Genomic DNA, 16,769 nt, shown 5'->3' with positions numbered 1-16,769 from the left:
GTTGTTGTTTCCACGGATTTACCAAGTTATTGTTTCCAACCGTAACTAATGTCACATGAAGTGCGTGGGTCTTTCAACCAAATATTGCTCAAAAAATCCTTCACATTTAACATCGACCTGTATTTCATTAGTTATATTTTGGTTGGTATTCACGAAATTTTTAACCTTGGGATGACGAAGTTGTTGGTCTGACGAACAAAGCTCTTTCTTTTGTTGCAATCAACGTTTCAAATGATATACCGGTCCCCGATGTCACCGGTTTTGCTGTGATGACGTAATCAGTGTTGGGGAAGAGTGACGTAAAAGACACAACTTTGTGTTGAGCCTTAATCAACTTTAATTGCAGAACCTAAAACAACGTAACAATGAAAACCGTGTCGGATTTTACTTGCGACGTTTCAATACCCGATTACTTCCGGCTTGTTTGATTTCGAATTTTAAAGTCCCGACGCCTTTTGGAAATCTATTGATCGCCAGAGTCACGTGGTTGCTTCCGAGTGACGTCACAGTGACGTTGATTGCTGATTCCTGAGCGGGTAAAGTGGTGACTATAATCTTTCCCACTATTCCAGGAATGACGTCACCCCGCAAAGTGGTGGGTCTAATTGTGACGTCGTAGTTGGTGGATGGCTGAAGATTAGAAATAAAGACAGATCTTCCGCTCCTTAGACCTTCGAATACCGGAGTTGAACTATCCTCGTCAAGTTTGGTGACGACCAACTTAAATCTGAAAGGTTTAACTGTCAGTAGAATTAAAAGTGTTCCTGAATTAAAGGAGGGCAACGTAGGGTTGCAAAAGGAATAAAATAACCAACAAACTGGACTCCAACCTGTGCACGTTCTGGAATCCGACCCACATGACCTTGAACCCCGTCGAGGTTATACCACTAGGTGGAGCAAAAGTTGATAGAATACGTTCGTCAGTCAGGGAATTTCCCAAATGTAATACAACAGGGGATTCCTCCAAAAGAATCATTCGAAGTCGTTGTCTCAACAATGGAAACAACATAGGTTGCACTCTATCCACTGTTACGTCATGCATTTGTGACGTGACAACGACTGATAACGCCGTCGCAAGGCGTTCACTAATAGAGTTTACAGAGTCATTTCCCGCCTTTCGAGATTGTTTGAGTCGCTTTATTTCCCGCGCGATTGAGACAATTCTTTCGAATGCCGCTTCCTCGGTTTCGCGTTTTCTTCTTACAGATATCTTCTTTGTCACCCCGCCTACCACAGACCATATTGACGTCATAAAGTAGTGACGTAAACGACAGTTTTTACCTGAGTTTTGATTAACAGCTGATTGAAGGGCGTTTGTTATTTGTTGGACGTGTTCTAAAACTTTCGATCGAAATTCTAATTCTTCTGCAGCAGCGAATCCAACGCGATTTAGTCGTCCATCGCCTTCTTGCGGCAAACTATTAGAAGTTCAACATTTTAAAATCGAAACGTTGGCCAGAGACCACTGAATATTGTTGAATCGTTTGCTTGTACAGGTAGAAAATGTTTTGCAAGAAAATTTCTAAAAGGTAAACTTGTCACGATAATATTATGCAGATTTTTTAAATAATAGAAAAAAAACACGTGTCAACATACTCTGGAATAGTTTGTAGTGTTTCCAGGAAAGCGGTGACAATAGATTCTAGAATACTTGTGGTCGGATCGCCTGTTGCCGTCACAATGCTTCTTGCCAGCGGGAGGAACGGAGCTGCACCGAAATATTGTTGTTAAAAAATCCACAAAAAATTTGTTTCTTTCTGACTCGAGTCTGAGTCGATGTGAATATAACTCTCACCTGTTTTCACTGAAACCCACTCCCCAACTGTCAACGTCGTTGCGTCACTACTTACCGCATTAACTGTGACGTTATAATGCGTTCCTGCCGCAAGGTTTTTCAACCGATACTGAAACGTCATAAATACCCTAATAGTAAAAGTATGAGGGGGAAAACAATGTCGATTTTACCTCGTTTGTAGAAATCCCGTTGATTCTTCTCACCATGCTGTTGCCAATAGCAACAAAAAGCATGTATGACCTTGCAAAGGGCGTTGGAGTCCACGTGACCAGAAATCCCGATGACGTAATTTGACTTATTGAGATGCCGCTAACGTTGTTGGCCCGAGGATACGCTGGCAAATATGACGTCAGATATAATAGTGATCATAGAAATGTTAAACTTACGAATGTTGACAGGGACAGAAGCTGAGGGTTTGGAATCAAAGAATCTTCCAATGGATATAACAGATAACTGGTAATGGTTTCTGTACGTCAGTCCCTTTATGACGTAGGGTGGAGTGGCGTTGCTAAGGGAAACAACAGCGGTTGTAGAAATAACCACAAAATTCGAAACACAAGAAACTAACTCGAAAACGACAATTCTTCCAGACTTGGTGTTCTGAGCTCTAACGCGGTAACTAACAGCTCTCAATGCACGTTCCCACGTCACTGTAACGTCATTTGGCGTGACGTGAAGTATCTGAAAATCGCCCGGAACTCCAGGAACAAGCCGACCTACGTCACAATTGCGTCAGTATTTCATCTGATGACGTAAACGCAATAGATCTTTGAAATCAATACATTTTCTCACATATAAATAAATATTTATATGGAGTCTTACCGTTTAACGTTAGACTTTTTGTTAGTCGCCTAATAATATTTGACATAATTTTGAAGTAAAAATATTATTGGAATAAACCTAATGCATGCTCCAACTTCAACAAATGCCATTGTGATGTAATAGTTAGACAAAGCTTTGATTGCAAAAGGGAAGGAAGTAGAAGAGATGGTTTCTTAACCAGAAAGTCTCGAAGGGTTTATTGTTAATTTCATGTGTGGTTTTATGAGAAATGTTTAAATCGTTAAAAACTAGGATTTATCGCGCCATAAATTTCTAGCATTTATATAGGGATAATTTGAATCTTCGATCAGATTCAGACAATTTAAATAAACACAAATCCTGGAGTGAATTCTTTATCATGAATTTTGCTTTTCTGTCATTCTCAAAATAATTTAGCAGCAAAGAAATAAAAGCCTGGATTAAGTAATACAAGTCAAAGCTTTGCCGCGTGTTGCTGTTATTCTGGCCTTGAATTTACCTCTCAACGTCTCTCTTTCGGCTCGTTCTAGATTATGACGTAAGAAACATGGTCATTGTGACGCCACCATTGCAGTTACACTAATTGCATTGTTCGTCAGATAGTGACGAAACAAACTTACGGGTTCGAGTTTTAACGAGGTAAATTACAACAAAAACTACAACATAAACTACGAAATAAACTACAATATAAATTACAACAAAAACTACATCATAAAATACAACATAAAATACAATATAAACTACAATATAAACTACAATATAATCTACAATAAAAACTACAATATAAACTTTAATATAAATTACAATACAAACTACAACGAAAACTACAGCATAAAATAGGCTACAATATAAACTACAACAAAACTACAACAAAACTACAACATAAACTACGAAATAAACTACAACACAAACTACAACAAAAACTACAGCATAAAATACAATACAAACTACAATATAAACTACAATATAATCTACAATATAAATTACAACAAAAACTACAACATAAACTACGAAATAAACTACAATATAAATTACAACAAAAACTACATCATAAAATACAACATAAAATACAATATAAACTACAATATAAACTACAATATAATCTACAATAAAAACTACAATATAAACTTTAATATAAATTACAATACAAACTACAACGAAAACTACAGCATAAAATAGGCTACAATATAAACTACAACAAAACTACAACAAAACTACAACATAAACTACGAAATAAACTACAACACAAACTACAACAAAAACTACAGCATAAAATACAATACAAACTACAATATAAACTACAATATAATCTACAATATAAACTACAACATAAACTACAATATAAACTACAATATAATCTACAATATAAACTACAATATAAACTACGAAATAAACTATAACACAAACTACAACAAAAACTACAACTAAAACTACATATAAACCAAAATATAAATTACAATATAAACTGAGCTATACAAGGAACACACAATTTACCCAATTGTTTTTGGAATTGATCGACGATTTCTAACTAGGATTTCATAAGACACAGCGTGTGGTATTGCTTGTAACGTCACAATGAACGAGTCATGTGTAACAGAACCTATTGTGATCAATGGTCTGACGACATTACGAGGCATGACAGGTGAAGGGAATCCTGGGGAAGAAATAATCGAATTAACTGAACCAAAAACAACAAAATTGTTTCCACTTCAAAAAACTTTGAGTCTTGCTTGAATAAAGTTTCCACACATAATCGTTAACTTGATGCATTTTTAGTCAGAAACAGGTTTTGATTTTACGCCAAAATGTCACCGAGTTAAGTTTTGGTAAAAAAACTTAGACCGGGAAACATATTTACTGATGAAGGCACAATGCTGATGTCACAAGTATCACCGGCCCATTTAGTTAGAAAAATACTTACTGGGAACTACAGTGATAGATTTACTTTCTCTTGACTTCTCAAATTTTCCTACTGACGTCACGCTGATGACGTAGTTTTCACGATGACGCAGGTTGGTAATGTTGACAGTATTTTCTCTCAAATTTCTGTGCCCACCAAAGCGACTGTCAATCAAACGAACTTGTGTCGATCATAAACACAATACCTTGTTCTTGAAACCCCGGTATCGCTATTAACTATTGTGACGTCATATGACAAAGCCCGAGATGCCTTTCTCCAAATAATAACAACATGATTGGCTCCGATTCTGGTTGCTTTCACTCCAACAGGAGTCCGAGGTGGGAAAGGTTCTGGAACGTGTTGGGTGGGATTTGAACCAACAACCTTTGGTTTAAGTAAAACTTACTTGTTTGGATTCTCGTCGGAGGGAAACTTTCCTCCGTTGTCTCCCCAGTGGAAGCAAGCGCTTTCATTGTGACATTATAATCAGTGTCGGCAAAGAGAAGGTTTATTTGTAACGAAGTTTGTAATGAGTTCCTGTGATTTGTCAAGTGTGATTATTATTTAAAAAGTGATTATTATTTAACTACTCACCTAACGGTATACTCTTTCACGCCTCTGGTGGTACGTAGTATGATGACGTAAGAATCAGCATTGGGGATTTTCGGCCAGCTGGCAAATAAGCTGGTTTGGCTGGTGTTTGAAATGGTTACTAGTGGTTGCTCAGTGCTTGGCAAAATGGGCAAAAGAGCATCTGGAATGACGTGAAGTGAAAACTTTTTCATGACAACAATGGTTTGTGACATCATACATACATGTTTGTTGCGTCAGAGATTGGCTTCTTTTGCTTTCAGTCCCGTCTAGGTTATTTGCGGTCACTTCAAACGTGTAATTCACTCCTGGTTTAAGATCACTAATTACGGCATTGTTTGACGTCACAGTAAGCTTTGTTTCAAATTCTGTGGTGGCTTTCCGTTTGTCGCTTGACGTGCTAATGACGTATATATTGTATGTGACAGCCCCTAAAAAACAAAAGACAAACTTGTCCATAGAAACAATAAGTCACGAACATTTATCAAGTTTGTTTTTGGATTCCTTGCGAAAGTTCAACGTGAAGAAAAACTTGTTCTGTGGTTCTTGCGGTTCTCATATGAAAGCTTACCTCTCACATGATCCCATGACAACCGGATCGACGTTCGATTTATTCTTTCACTTTGAAGATTTGTCGGGGATTGTGGCCCTAAAGTTCGACAACGTATAACTAGCATTGTCATGACAACTTCAGTACTTACTTGTCCTAACTGTGAGTGACGTCACCCGCCTACTTCTTAAATTTTCGCGCGTTACCGCGGTCACGTGAATTCGATATAGAGTCCCTGATTGGACGTTTTGAACTAAAGCTGATGTCTGATTGGTTGAAATAACAAATGATCTTCCCCCACTTTGTTGGATCTCTACTTCGTATGATTCAGCACCTTTGACAAGAACCAACTCACCAGTTACAAATATTTCGTGATACAAGAACCAACTCACCGGTTACAAATAATTAGTGATACATGAACCAACTCACCAGTTACAAATATTTCGTGATACATGAACCAACTCACCGGTTACAAATACTTCGTGATACAAGAACCAACTCACCGGTTACAAATATTTCGTGATACATGAACCAACTCACCGGTTACAAATATTTCGTGATACATGAACCAACTCACCGGTTACAAATATTTCGTGAACTAACTCACCGGTTACAAATAACGTCGTGATACATGAACCAAGTCACCGGTTACAAATATTTCGTGAACTAACTCACCGGTTACAAATATTTCGTGATACATTAACCAACTCACCGGTTACAAAGTTCCAAACAAGTTGCATCGAATCTTCCTCAACATGCGTCACTTCGGCGCCATCTGGTGGTAGTGGTACTACAATGAAATTTTGCGCCGATTAAACAAATGCTGGGATTACGTCATTTTCCTGACGTTATTGGGTACCAAGAAAAATATTTTATTTTGGTGATATTTTTATTTCATGAAACAATATTTTTTCAGAACTTTACTGACTTGTTCGTTGGGTTAGACTGGTGACGTCACTCGAAGATCCGTAAACATTCTCCGAACGAATTTCGCACAAATACAAACTACCCGGCTCCAGCCCAACCACCGACACGCGATTTTCTTTCACTTTCTGTGACGTCACAATTGTGATTCCACTTCGTACGGTGACGTCATAAAGTACAGCTCCTGAAATAATGATGAAGGAATAGTTGAAAAATGTTTTGAAGCAAATTTAAGAAGCACCTTTCATTCGGTTCCATGTCATTACAAACGATTGTGACGTCACCGACGATGTCGTAACGTCACCAGGAGAAAGTGGAACTATAAATATTAGAAAACAATGTTTTGCACACGTCATAATCATAGAGTATAAACTAAATTATTTTTTCTCAACAAACCAGTGACAGTTTCCACTTCCTGACTCCAGGTGGCGCCCTCTCGTCCTTTCCGGTCCACTGCTCTTACTCGAAATCTGTACCGCGTTCCCGCTACAACACCAGTTACGTCATATTGTTCGTCATCAATAGGAAATGTTACACTTGAACCCTCGATATCAGGGAAAACTTGAAGGCGGTATGACGACGCACCTAATGACGTAACGCATTAGACGAAGCTTGCTGTAATTTAGCAGTGACGTATACCTTGGACGGCATTCCAAAGAATATTAATGGAGTCCGTTGTGACGTCGGCAATTATGACGTGGTCAGGAGAACCAATCACTACAAATATTTTGTGCAGTGAGATATGATTTCTATTTTATTACAAACTTTTTATCACAACCAAAATACTACGTTATTAACATTGTCATGTTTGAAAGAAAAGACTCATTGAAATGTTCCTCCCCACGGAAATACTATGTTATTATCGTAAATAACTTGTATAAAAATTCATACGTGTCATTTCCGTAACGCGTTTACTAAAGTCGCTCATGTGACCATCATGCGATACTGCTTTCACCATGAAAGTGTATTCCGTCCCAGGTTTAAGATCCTCAATTGTGATCATATGATTACTGGTTGTGATGTTCCCCTTTTGTTTCGGTTCGATTTCGGAAAATATGACCAGATATTCATCAGCACCTTTGAGACAAATGAAGTCAAAAACAATAAAAGTAAAAATTAAAAATAGATTTACCTTTTTCCATGTTCCAAGAAAACGATATTGACGTCATCGTGACATCATTAACAATTAGGTTGCTTGGGGCGTTTGGTGCTAAAAAAGATAAAAAATATATGTATATAACGCCATGAATATTTGATAACAAAAGCACAAAGTTACCAGTTTGTTGCGTAACAAGCGAACTTCCGCGTTCGTTTATCCTTCCTTTGTGACCAACAGAGTGGACAACAAAACCATACAAAGTTCCCGCCTCCAATCCTGATATTTCAGCCTCGTTATTTTCCGACTCCACACTATTTATGACGTAATTTAACTCTTCGTCTGTTATGTTGACAATATAAGATCGTGCCCCGACAACGCTCGGCCACTCCAAACCGATGCTTTGTGACGTAACAAGTGTAGCTCGAAGGTTAGATGGGGACAAAGGTACTAAAAATATTGAAATGAATATAAAGAATATCCAGCGTAAATATGATTGTTACTTGTCTGTTGCACAATTTCATGGGATGATTCGCTCGTGAGATTTTCATGACCAACTGCTTTCACTGTGAACCTATACGTCACACCTGGGATTAATCCCTCTACCACATTTGATACTTCTGACGTCACAATTCTTATTGTTCTTCGTGATTCCGAGTTGAAAGTAATGACGTAACCGAAAGCACCTGCACGTCATCATTATAAATGACATCAGTGTATTACCACAGACAAGCATTTATCATACCTTGCACGTCATGAAATGATAATCTCAATGAGTTTGTCGCGACGTCATCAATAGTTAATCCGGAAGGCTGCTGTGGTACTATAGTATATGAAAGTAAGATAATCTTAGGTAAGTCAATGATACTTGCCTCAGCTAATAAGCTACCAGGTCTCATCAGTTTAGTGAATTACTGTCACCGATGAGATCTGATAGCTGGTCGAACTGTCTTGCGGTACCTGTTTGTTGAATCACAGAGGCGTTTGTTTCGCTTATTCTTCTATTTTCACCAATAGAGTAAATCACAAGTTTATAAAACAAGCCGGGAGAAAGTCCTTCTATTTCTGTTTTGTTTGCAGTAATTTCTTTTTTTATTATGACATCACCCGAGTCGTGGATGGTGACGTCAACACGGTAGTATACAGCACCTAAAAAAGTTGATTTAGTTTTTTTTTGTCAACGATTCTGTTGTATTCAAACTACCTTTCATGTACTTCCATTCAACTTGAATCGTTGTGGATGAAACGTTGTTAACTTGCAAGTGAGTGGGAGGCAATGGGACTGCAAATGAGATCAGGATCACATGAATATAATCTGACAACTTTATATGTGATCGAAAGCCGAAGTGTGTTTGCAAAACTTATTCGTTATGATCACTTTCACAGATGATTAAACTTAGCCCGGTACAATTTGAGATCAATCACTTTCACAGATGGTTAAACTTAGCCCGGTACAATTTGAGATCAATCACTTTCACAGATTGTTAAACTTAGCCCGGTACAATTTGAGATCAATCACTTTCACAGATGGTTAAACTTAGCCGGGTACAATATGAGATCAATCACTTTCACAGATGGTTAAACTTAGCCCGGTGCAATTTGAGATCAATCACTTTCACAGATGGTTAAACTTAGCCCGGTACAATTTGAGATCAATCACTTTCACAGATGGTTAAACTTAGCCCGGTACAATTTGAGATCAATCACTTTCACAGATGGTTAAACTTAGCCGGGTACAATATGAGATCAATCACTTTCACAGATGGTTAAACTTAGCCGGGTACAATATGAGATCAATCACTTTCACAGATGGTTAAACTTAGCCCGGTACAATTTGAGATCAATCACTTTCACAGATGGTTAAACTTAGCCGGGTACAATATGAGATCAATCACTTTCACAGATGGTTAAACTTAGCCCGGTGCAATTTGAGATCAATCAGTTTCTGGACTGGATTCACTTTTTTGATTCCATCACAATTTCACATCCCCATCCGTTACCCACTTGTTTGTTCTTCAACTTCCTGTGATGATTCGCTCGTGAGATATCCGTGACCAAATGCTTTCACCGTGAACCGATACGTGATGCCAGGACTCAAATCATCGATAACAACAGAAGAGTTTTTCGTATGAATCGTTGTGCGATTTTCGCTTCTAATAACCTCCACTCTATAACCGGTGTTGCCTAGCAACCCACAAAGTTACAACAAATATTTAAAAACTGTGAATTTACGCTACCTATGACGTCATCCCACATAAGCGCTATTGATAATGAAGTGACATCATTAGCTCTGACGTTTTGTGGAATACCCGGAACTGAAACAAAATAGTTTTATTGCAAGTAAGTTTACGTCATTATTTACCTTTTATGACGACGCCATTATTTACCTGTTTGTTGCGTCACAAATGCGTTTTGTCGATTTGTTTGTTCGCCGACAGAAAACACCAAGAACTCGTAGAAAACTCCAGCTTCCAACTCGTGAACTTCCGCCTTGTTTTCTTCAACTATTAAAGTCTTGATGACTTCATCGCTGTCCGAGTTTGTGACGTTGACCACATAATTTCTTGCACCTAATGATGATAATTGCTATGACAAAGACAACTGATGTTTGAAAGTGTTAAAACCTATAACGTCGTTCCATTGTAGATCCACCGAATGTGGCGTCACAGCGGCAACTGTCAGTGATGTAGGGGCCAAGGGAACTAAGAAAGGAATAGCATAAAATTATTTGTGGTTTAACCGAGGGACAACCTTAAACCTGTCTGGATTTGGATTGTGGGAGATTTTGAGCTTGTGACGTCACCGACTGCCTTCACCGAGAACGTGTACAAGATTCCAGGGAGTAAATCATCAAATTCGAATGATGTTTGTGACGTGATAAGTAAAGATTGTGATACATTTTGTGATTGGCGCACAAGGAGGTAAGAATGAGCCCCTGAATAAAAATACGTTGGACGACATTTTCTAGGGCCTTTCCTCAATAAAAGCTTTACCTATTACGTCATCCCATGAGGCTGTTGCATTTGTGGTGGTGACGTCACTAATGCGGAAATTTCCTGGTGGGTTGGGAACTAGAAAAATAATTCATGTTTGTAAATGTTGATTGACAATTATAAACACAAACCTGTTTGTTGCGTCACAAACGAATCTTCAATGTTATTAACTCGACCGGAACGACCAACAGTGAGAATAGAAAAGTTGTAAACTATTCCAGCATGTAATCCTTCGATTGTGATGTAAGATCTGCTACCGTTTATTTCCATTATGACTTCATCAAGAGAATTTCTTACTTTTATGACGTAAAGTTGTGTCCCTTAAAATAAAAATAGTTTGATTTTATTCGTCCAAATTTTCATTTTTGGACACTTGTTTTCTATGTTTCTGCTCTGGTATTTATGTCATCTGGTAGATTTGTTGCTTACAAACCTTTGACGTCATTCCATGATAACGTAATCGAATTCGTGGTGACGTCAGTAACTTTTGGAGGACCAGCCGATGTTGGAACTGAAATATTGAACATAAATAATCCATAGAAATCAAACATAGAAAGTAGTGATGTCATGCGTGCAGGCAATCATGCGTGAAATCATGCAAATTTTTATATGCATTTTCTCCATCCGTGAATTTTCAGCAAAATCTTTGTAGCCGATCCATATTTGGTAGAAAACAAAATGGAAGATACAGGAAGTATCTAAATATCTACTGATCTCAGCAACAAATATCAATGATTAATCTTTCCAAAAAAACAAAGAGAATGTGGTAAAATAACCACTGTGACGTCATACAAACCTGTTACGTCACGAACTTCAGCACTCCCTTCGCTAATTCTACTTTCCTCGCCAATACTTTTCACAACAAACCAATACGTCGTACCACCCAACAATGACGTCACTTTTATGTACGTCACATTCGTCTCTATAATGTTAGTGACGTCATCTTCCGTTGTGCCATATTCAACTTTGTATTTAGCAGTTCCTGCATTACAAAATGTTTCTATTGACGTATATTACATCCGCCGTTTACACAATGCCCTACCAATGACGTCATTCCAAGTAACGGTAATTGATGACGTAGTAACATTGGTGATAGTAACATTTTGTGGAGCACTTGGTACTAAGATGAAGTTTTTTGTTGGTGTTTGTTTGTTATTTCAACAAGTTGGACACTTACCTGTTTGTATTTGTATTTTTTCACTTCCTTTGTTGTTTCTTCTGTCTTTTATTCCAACAGAGAATACAACAAACTCATACCACGTGCCTGGATATAAACCAATCACATCAACTTCCGGTGTGACGCTTTCAATCACGTGACGCTTAGACGAACTGCTATTGGCTCGGTAAAATACCTCGTATTTTTCGGCGCCTGTAAAGCAAAAGTAAAATAACATTTCTCACAACTAATCAGCAATGCAAACAAACCTTGCACGGGTTGCCACAACAACGATACTGACGTAGTTGTTACGTCATTGGAAGTTAGTCCGGTCGTGACCGCCGGTCCTGTTTGGAAAATTAAAATTTAAATCAAGTAAAGGATTCAAATAATCATTTGCTTACGGGTAGTTTCTCGAATTTCAACACTTGCGGCGCTGTAACGATCTTCGAAGTTGATTGACGTCACTGTGATGACATAAGTTGTCCCGGGGACCAGGGAACTTAATGTTGATGACGTTCTGTTTGTTGTTTGTGAATGTATCGTGGTGTTATCAGTTGCGGGAAAGTACCTGACGATGTAGATTTTCGCCCCTTCAAGAAAATCGATTTCACATCACGACGTGATTAACAGGTTTATCACAAAGCTTTCACGAACAATCATCGACACGTGATTTTAAACAACATAAACACTTTGGTTCGTGATCTCACCATTCACATGATTCCATGTGATATGAAGTGAACGCGTGTTTATCTGTGACACTTCGACCTTGCTTGTTGCCAGGGGAACTGTAACATAGCAACGGCGTAAATTAAACTTAACTTGGAAATAAATAAACTCGTTTCCAAACCTGTTTGCGTTTCCATGGAAACTTCAGAAGCAGAATTCTCTACCTGCAAGTCTCCCATAGAAATCACACGGATCTTGTACCAACTTCCTGGCCTCAAAGCAGCCGCAGTGGCTGACGTTGTCGATGTTTTGACGTTTCCACTTGTGTTGGTTTGTGTTGATGTAAATAATAGTTTGTAGAACTTCGCACCTGTGACGAAACAAACGGGGAAGAATAAACAGATTGTTATTTACGGAATTTAACGTTTCACGTACAACTGCAATCAAAATGATAATTCAAACTAGGAAACGTTACAAAAAAAACATGAATGACGTAACTGAACAAAATCTCCTACCATTAGCTGGTTGCCACGCGACTGTGATGCTTGTAGTCGTCACTTCCGTCAAGACAAAACTTGAAACAACTTCCGGTACTGAAATCCGACACAAATGGTTGTAGATCAGTTTTATATTAAAGTTGACATAACTCACATGTTGCCACTGATATTCGATTGCTTTCATCACTTTCCAAACCAGAGTAAAACCCAATAGATTTTACCGTTATGTAATACTCGCTACCAGCATCGAGTGACGTCAAGTTGTATGACGTCACGTTTACCAGGATATGGGAGGTGAGGTCGTCGGGTGAGTTTGAAAAACTTAGCTTGTATTTCGTCGCGCCTTCGAAAAACTGTTCGTTAATATCAATGAAACAGGGAGATTCCCGTTTTCGCAACTCACCGTAAACTATATTCCACGACACGAAAATCGAATTCGTTGTAACGAATAAAGTGGAAACATTTTGCGGAGCTTCAGTTTCTGAAAGAAAGGATTTGGTGTTAAATAAGCTATTGTTGAGTTTGTCCAATTACGTGTTTACTTGTTTGTTGTGTAACAAACGAACTTCCACTTTCACTTTCACGATCCTTGTAATCGATTGAAAATATTCGGAAGCGATATAAAGAACCAGGTGATAAATTATCGATAATAGTTCGATTAATCGAAGATATTCGGTGGCTGGTATCGTTTTTACCGACCACTTCAACCCTATAAGATTCAGCTCCTGCAAATAAATATAAATATGTTTCTGATATAATTTACTACAATGCTTGTAGCCGCCTCCATACCTCGCACTTTACCCCATTTTATCTTAACACTTGTGTTTGTGACGTCAACAACCAAAAGCCTTTTTGGATTATCCGCCACTTTAGAAACAATAAAGAAATATGAAACGCCTTTACAAACATTACAGAAGTTTTCTTACATGTTAACACACGGGTGGATGGATTTGATTGACTTTTCTTACTCTCTTCACTGATTGAAGCAATACTAACGTTATATTGTGTTGCTGACGTCAATTCATTCACATGCATTCTGGTCGTTTGTGACGTCACGTTAAAGAATAACGTGAAGTTTTTATTTGGAGAGGTAATGGTAACAGAATAATTTGCAGCACCTACGAAACGCATAATTTTTGTTCAAATTGGTAAAATCATAAAAATTTGAATGTCACCTTTAGCTTTACTCCAGGTTGTTCTGAAACTAGAGTTTGTGATTTCATCAACTATGACGTCACTAGGGGGCAAAGGCACTGAAACAACGCAATTTTTGTTTTTGCGAAACCTCATAGAATAACTCAAATTACCTGTTTGAAAACTTAAAACTTTGCTTCTTCCAGGGTTTTTGCGATTTTCTATCCCAACTGACGTCACGCCGACGTCATACCAGTTGCCGGGTAAAAGATTTTGCAAAATAGCTGATGATTCGGTCACAACTATGGATGAACTAATGTTGCTCCCGCGGAGTTTGATGAACACAATGTAATTTATCGCTCCTATAAATATTGACCAGTTAACATCGAGAGATTACTTGTTACGTCAGTTACCTTTTACGTCATTCCAATCTATGTCAGACGTAGATGACGAAATGTCAAGTTTTGTAAGGATGTATGGCAACTCCGGAACTAAAGCCAACAATCAAATTGTTTTTTCAGAAAGAACAAAAGTTTAAACTTCAGAAAATTTATTTTTTTCTTTAAATTCGAAAACATCTCAGTTGGTAATATGACGTCATACAAACCTGTTACGTCACGAACTTCGGAACTCTCTTCGCTAATTCTACTTTCCTCACCAATACTCTTCACAACAAACCAATACGTCGTACCACCCAACAATGACGTCACTTTTATGTACGTCACATTCGTCTCTATAATGTTAGTGACGTCATCTTCCGTTGTGCCATATTCAACTTTGTATTTAGCAGTTCCTGCATTACAAAACGTTTTTTTGTTGAAGTATATTACATCCGCCGTTTACACAATGCCCTACCAATGACGTCATTCCAAGTAACGGTAATTGATGACGAAGTAACATTGGTGATAGTAACATTTTGTGGAGCACTTGGTACTAAGATGAAGTTTTTTGTTGGTGTTTGTTTGTTATTTCAACAAGTTGGACACTTACCTGTTTGTATTTGTATTTTTTCACTTCCTTTGTTGTTTCTTCTGTCTTTTATTCCAACAGAAAATACAACAAACTCATACCACGTGCCTGGATATAAACCAATCACATCAACTTCCGGTGTGACGCTTTCAATCACGTGACGCTTAGACGAACTGCTATTAGCTCGGTAAAATACCTCGTATTTTTCGGCGCCTGTAAAGCAAAAGTAAAATAACATTTCTCACAACTAATCAGCAATGCAAACAAACCTTGCACGGGTTGCCACAACAACGAAACTGACGTAGTTGTTACGTCATCGGAAGTTAGTCCGGACGTGACCGCCGGTCCTGTTTGGAAAATTAAAATTTAAATCAAGTAAAGGTTTCGAATAATCATTTGCTTACGGGTAGTTTCTCGAATTTCAACACTTGCGGCGCTGTAACGATCTTCGAAGTTGATTGACGTCACTGTGATGACATAAGTTGTCCCGGGGACCAGGGAACTTAATGTTGATGACGTTCTGTTTGTTGTTTGTGAATGTATCGTGGTGTTATCAGTTGCGGGAAAGTACCTGACGATGTAGATTTTCGCCCCTTCAAGAAAATCGATTTCACATCACGACGTGATTAACAGGTTTATCACAAAGCTTTCACGAACAATCATCGACACGTGATTTTAAACAACATAAACACTTTGGTTCGTGATCTCACCATTCACATGATTCCATGTGATATGAAGTGAACGCGTGTTTATCTGTGACACTTCGACCTTGCTTGTTGCCAGGGGAACTGTAACATAGCAACGGCGTAAATTAAACTTAACTTGGAAATAAATAAACTCGTTTCCAAACCTGTTTGCGTTTCCATGGAAACTTCAGAAGCAGAATTCTCTACCTGCAAGTCTCCCATAGAAATCACACGGATCTTGTACCAACTTCCTGGCCTCAAAGCAGCCGCAGTGGCTGACGTTGTCGATGTTTTGACGTTTCCACTTGTGTTGGTTTGTGTTGATGTAAATAATAGTTTGTAGAACTTCGCACCTGTGACGAAACAAACGGGGAAGAATAAACAGATTGTTATTTACGGAATTTAACGTTTCACGTACAACTGCAATCAAAATGATAATTCAAACTAGGAAACGTTACAAAAAAAACATGAATGACGTAACTGAACAAAATCTCCTACCATTAGCTGGTTGCCACGCGACTGTGATGCTTGTAGTCGTCACTTCCGTTAAGACAAAACTTGAAACAACTTCCGGTACTGAAATCCGACACAAATGGTTGCAGATCAGTTTTATATTAAAGTTGACATAACTCACATGTTGCCACTGATATTCGATTGCTTTCATCACTTTCCAAACCAGAGTACAACCCAATAGATTTTACCGTTATGTAATACTCGCTACCAGCATCGAGTGACGTCAAGTTGTATGACGTCACGTTTACCAGGATATGGGAGGTGAGGTCGTCGGGTGAGTTTGAAAAACTTAGCTTGTATTTCGTCGCGCCTTCGAAAAACTGTTCGTTAATATCATTGAAACAGGGAGATTCCCGTTTTCGCAACTCACCGTAAACTATATTCCACGACACGAAAATCGAATTCGTTGTAACGAATAAAGTGGAAACATTTTGCGGAGCTTCAGTTTCTGAAAGAAAGGATTTGGTGTTAAATAAGCTATTGTTGAGTTTGTCC

General features: G+C 38.2%; 1 protein-coding gene across 1 annotated transcript in view; it reads right to left on the bottom strand.

The window, feature by feature from the left end:
- The window catches only part of LOC145909750 (uncharacterized), a 40,021-nt gene that overhangs the window by 468 nt on the left and 22,784 nt on the right, over window positions 1-16,769 (bottom strand). The window contains exons 75-139 of the mRNA XM_082997101.1: window positions 16,645-16,722; window positions 16,396-16,584; window positions 16,260-16,337; window positions 15,926-16,114; window positions 15,786-15,863; window positions 15,480-15,668; window positions 15,345-15,422; window positions 15,097-15,288; window positions 14,962-15,039; window positions 14,714-14,899; window positions 14,520-14,597; window positions 14,280-14,468; window positions 14,148-14,225; window positions 13,941-14,090; window positions 13,762-13,869; window positions 13,515-13,697; window positions 13,376-13,453; window positions 13,127-13,315; window positions 12,991-13,068; window positions 12,657-12,845; window positions 12,517-12,594; window positions 12,211-12,399; window positions 12,076-12,153; window positions 11,828-12,019; window positions 11,693-11,770; window positions 11,447-11,632; window positions 11,084-11,161; window positions 10,782-10,970; window positions 10,651-10,728; window positions 10,416-10,592; window positions 10,282-10,359; window positions 10,045-10,227; window positions 9,895-9,972; window positions 9,662-9,841; window positions 8,862-8,939; window positions 8,618-8,806; window positions 8,403-8,480; window positions 8,161-8,343; window positions 7,838-8,107; window positions 7,694-7,771; window positions 7,453-7,638; window positions 7,201-7,278; window positions 6,958-7,146; window positions 6,803-6,880; window positions 6,566-6,745; window positions 6,350-6,427; window positions 5,789-5,971; window positions 5,659-5,736; window positions 5,312-5,518; window positions 5,091-5,250; window positions 4,903-5,033; window positions 4,702-4,846; window positions 4,518-4,642; window positions 4,091-4,250; window positions 3,353-3,360; window positions 3,217-3,276; window positions 2,364-2,511; window positions 2,182-2,303; window positions 1,966-2,129; window positions 1,796-1,904; window positions 1,597-1,708; window positions 1,282-1,418; window positions 831-1,227; window positions 406-727; window positions 166-349 (exon numbers count right to left, since the gene is read on the bottom strand). Of these exons, the coding sequence (XP_082853227.1) occupies window positions 166-349; window positions 406-727; window positions 831-1,227; window positions 1,282-1,418; window positions 1,597-1,708; window positions 1,796-1,904; window positions 1,966-2,129; window positions 2,182-2,303; window positions 2,364-2,511; window positions 3,217-3,276; window positions 3,353-3,360; window positions 4,091-4,250; window positions 4,518-4,642; window positions 4,702-4,846; window positions 4,903-5,033; window positions 5,091-5,250; window positions 5,312-5,518; window positions 5,659-5,736; window positions 5,789-5,971; window positions 6,350-6,427; window positions 6,566-6,745; window positions 6,803-6,880; window positions 6,958-7,146; window positions 7,201-7,278; window positions 7,453-7,638; window positions 7,694-7,771; window positions 7,838-8,107; window positions 8,161-8,343; window positions 8,403-8,480; window positions 8,618-8,806; window positions 8,862-8,939; window positions 9,662-9,841; window positions 9,895-9,972; window positions 10,045-10,227; window positions 10,282-10,359; window positions 10,416-10,592; window positions 10,651-10,728; window positions 10,782-10,970; window positions 11,084-11,161; window positions 11,447-11,632; window positions 11,693-11,770; window positions 11,828-12,019; window positions 12,076-12,153; window positions 12,211-12,399; window positions 12,517-12,594; window positions 12,657-12,845; window positions 12,991-13,068; window positions 13,127-13,315; window positions 13,376-13,453; window positions 13,515-13,697; window positions 13,762-13,869; window positions 13,941-14,090; window positions 14,148-14,225; window positions 14,280-14,468; window positions 14,520-14,597; window positions 14,714-14,899; window positions 14,962-15,039; window positions 15,097-15,288; window positions 15,345-15,422; window positions 15,480-15,668; window positions 15,786-15,863; window positions 15,926-16,114; window positions 16,260-16,337; window positions 16,396-16,584; window positions 16,645-16,722 (9,114 nt within the window). The remainder of the gene's footprint in view (window positions 1-165; window positions 350-405; window positions 728-830; window positions 1,228-1,281; window positions 1,419-1,596; window positions 1,709-1,795; window positions 1,905-1,965; window positions 2,130-2,181; window positions 2,304-2,363; window positions 2,512-3,216; window positions 3,277-3,352; window positions 3,361-4,090; window positions 4,251-4,517; window positions 4,643-4,701; window positions 4,847-4,902; window positions 5,034-5,090; window positions 5,251-5,311; window positions 5,519-5,658; window positions 5,737-5,788; window positions 5,972-6,349; window positions 6,428-6,565; window positions 6,746-6,802; window positions 6,881-6,957; window positions 7,147-7,200; window positions 7,279-7,452; window positions 7,639-7,693; window positions 7,772-7,837; window positions 8,108-8,160; window positions 8,344-8,402; window positions 8,481-8,617; window positions 8,807-8,861; window positions 8,940-9,661; window positions 9,842-9,894; window positions 9,973-10,044; window positions 10,228-10,281; window positions 10,360-10,415; window positions 10,593-10,650; window positions 10,729-10,781; window positions 10,971-11,083; window positions 11,162-11,446; window positions 11,633-11,692; window positions 11,771-11,827; window positions 12,020-12,075; window positions 12,154-12,210; window positions 12,400-12,516; window positions 12,595-12,656; window positions 12,846-12,990; window positions 13,069-13,126; window positions 13,316-13,375; window positions 13,454-13,514; window positions 13,698-13,761; window positions 13,870-13,940; window positions 14,091-14,147; window positions 14,226-14,279; window positions 14,469-14,519; window positions 14,598-14,713; window positions 14,900-14,961; window positions 15,040-15,096; window positions 15,289-15,344; window positions 15,423-15,479; window positions 15,669-15,785; window positions 15,864-15,925; window positions 16,115-16,259; window positions 16,338-16,395; window positions 16,585-16,644; window positions 16,723-16,769) is intronic.

Source organism: Ascidia mentula, chromosome 7, assembly GCF_947561715.1.
Source record: "Ascidia mentula chromosome 7, kaAscMent1.1, whole genome shotgun sequence".
NCBI classification, from domain to species: domain Eukaryota; kingdom Metazoa; phylum Chordata; class Ascidiacea; order Phlebobranchia; family Ascidiidae; genus Ascidia; species Ascidia mentula.
The sequence above is the reverse complement of the archived record's forward strand: the minus strand, read 5'-3'. Positions and strand labels throughout refer to the sequence as shown.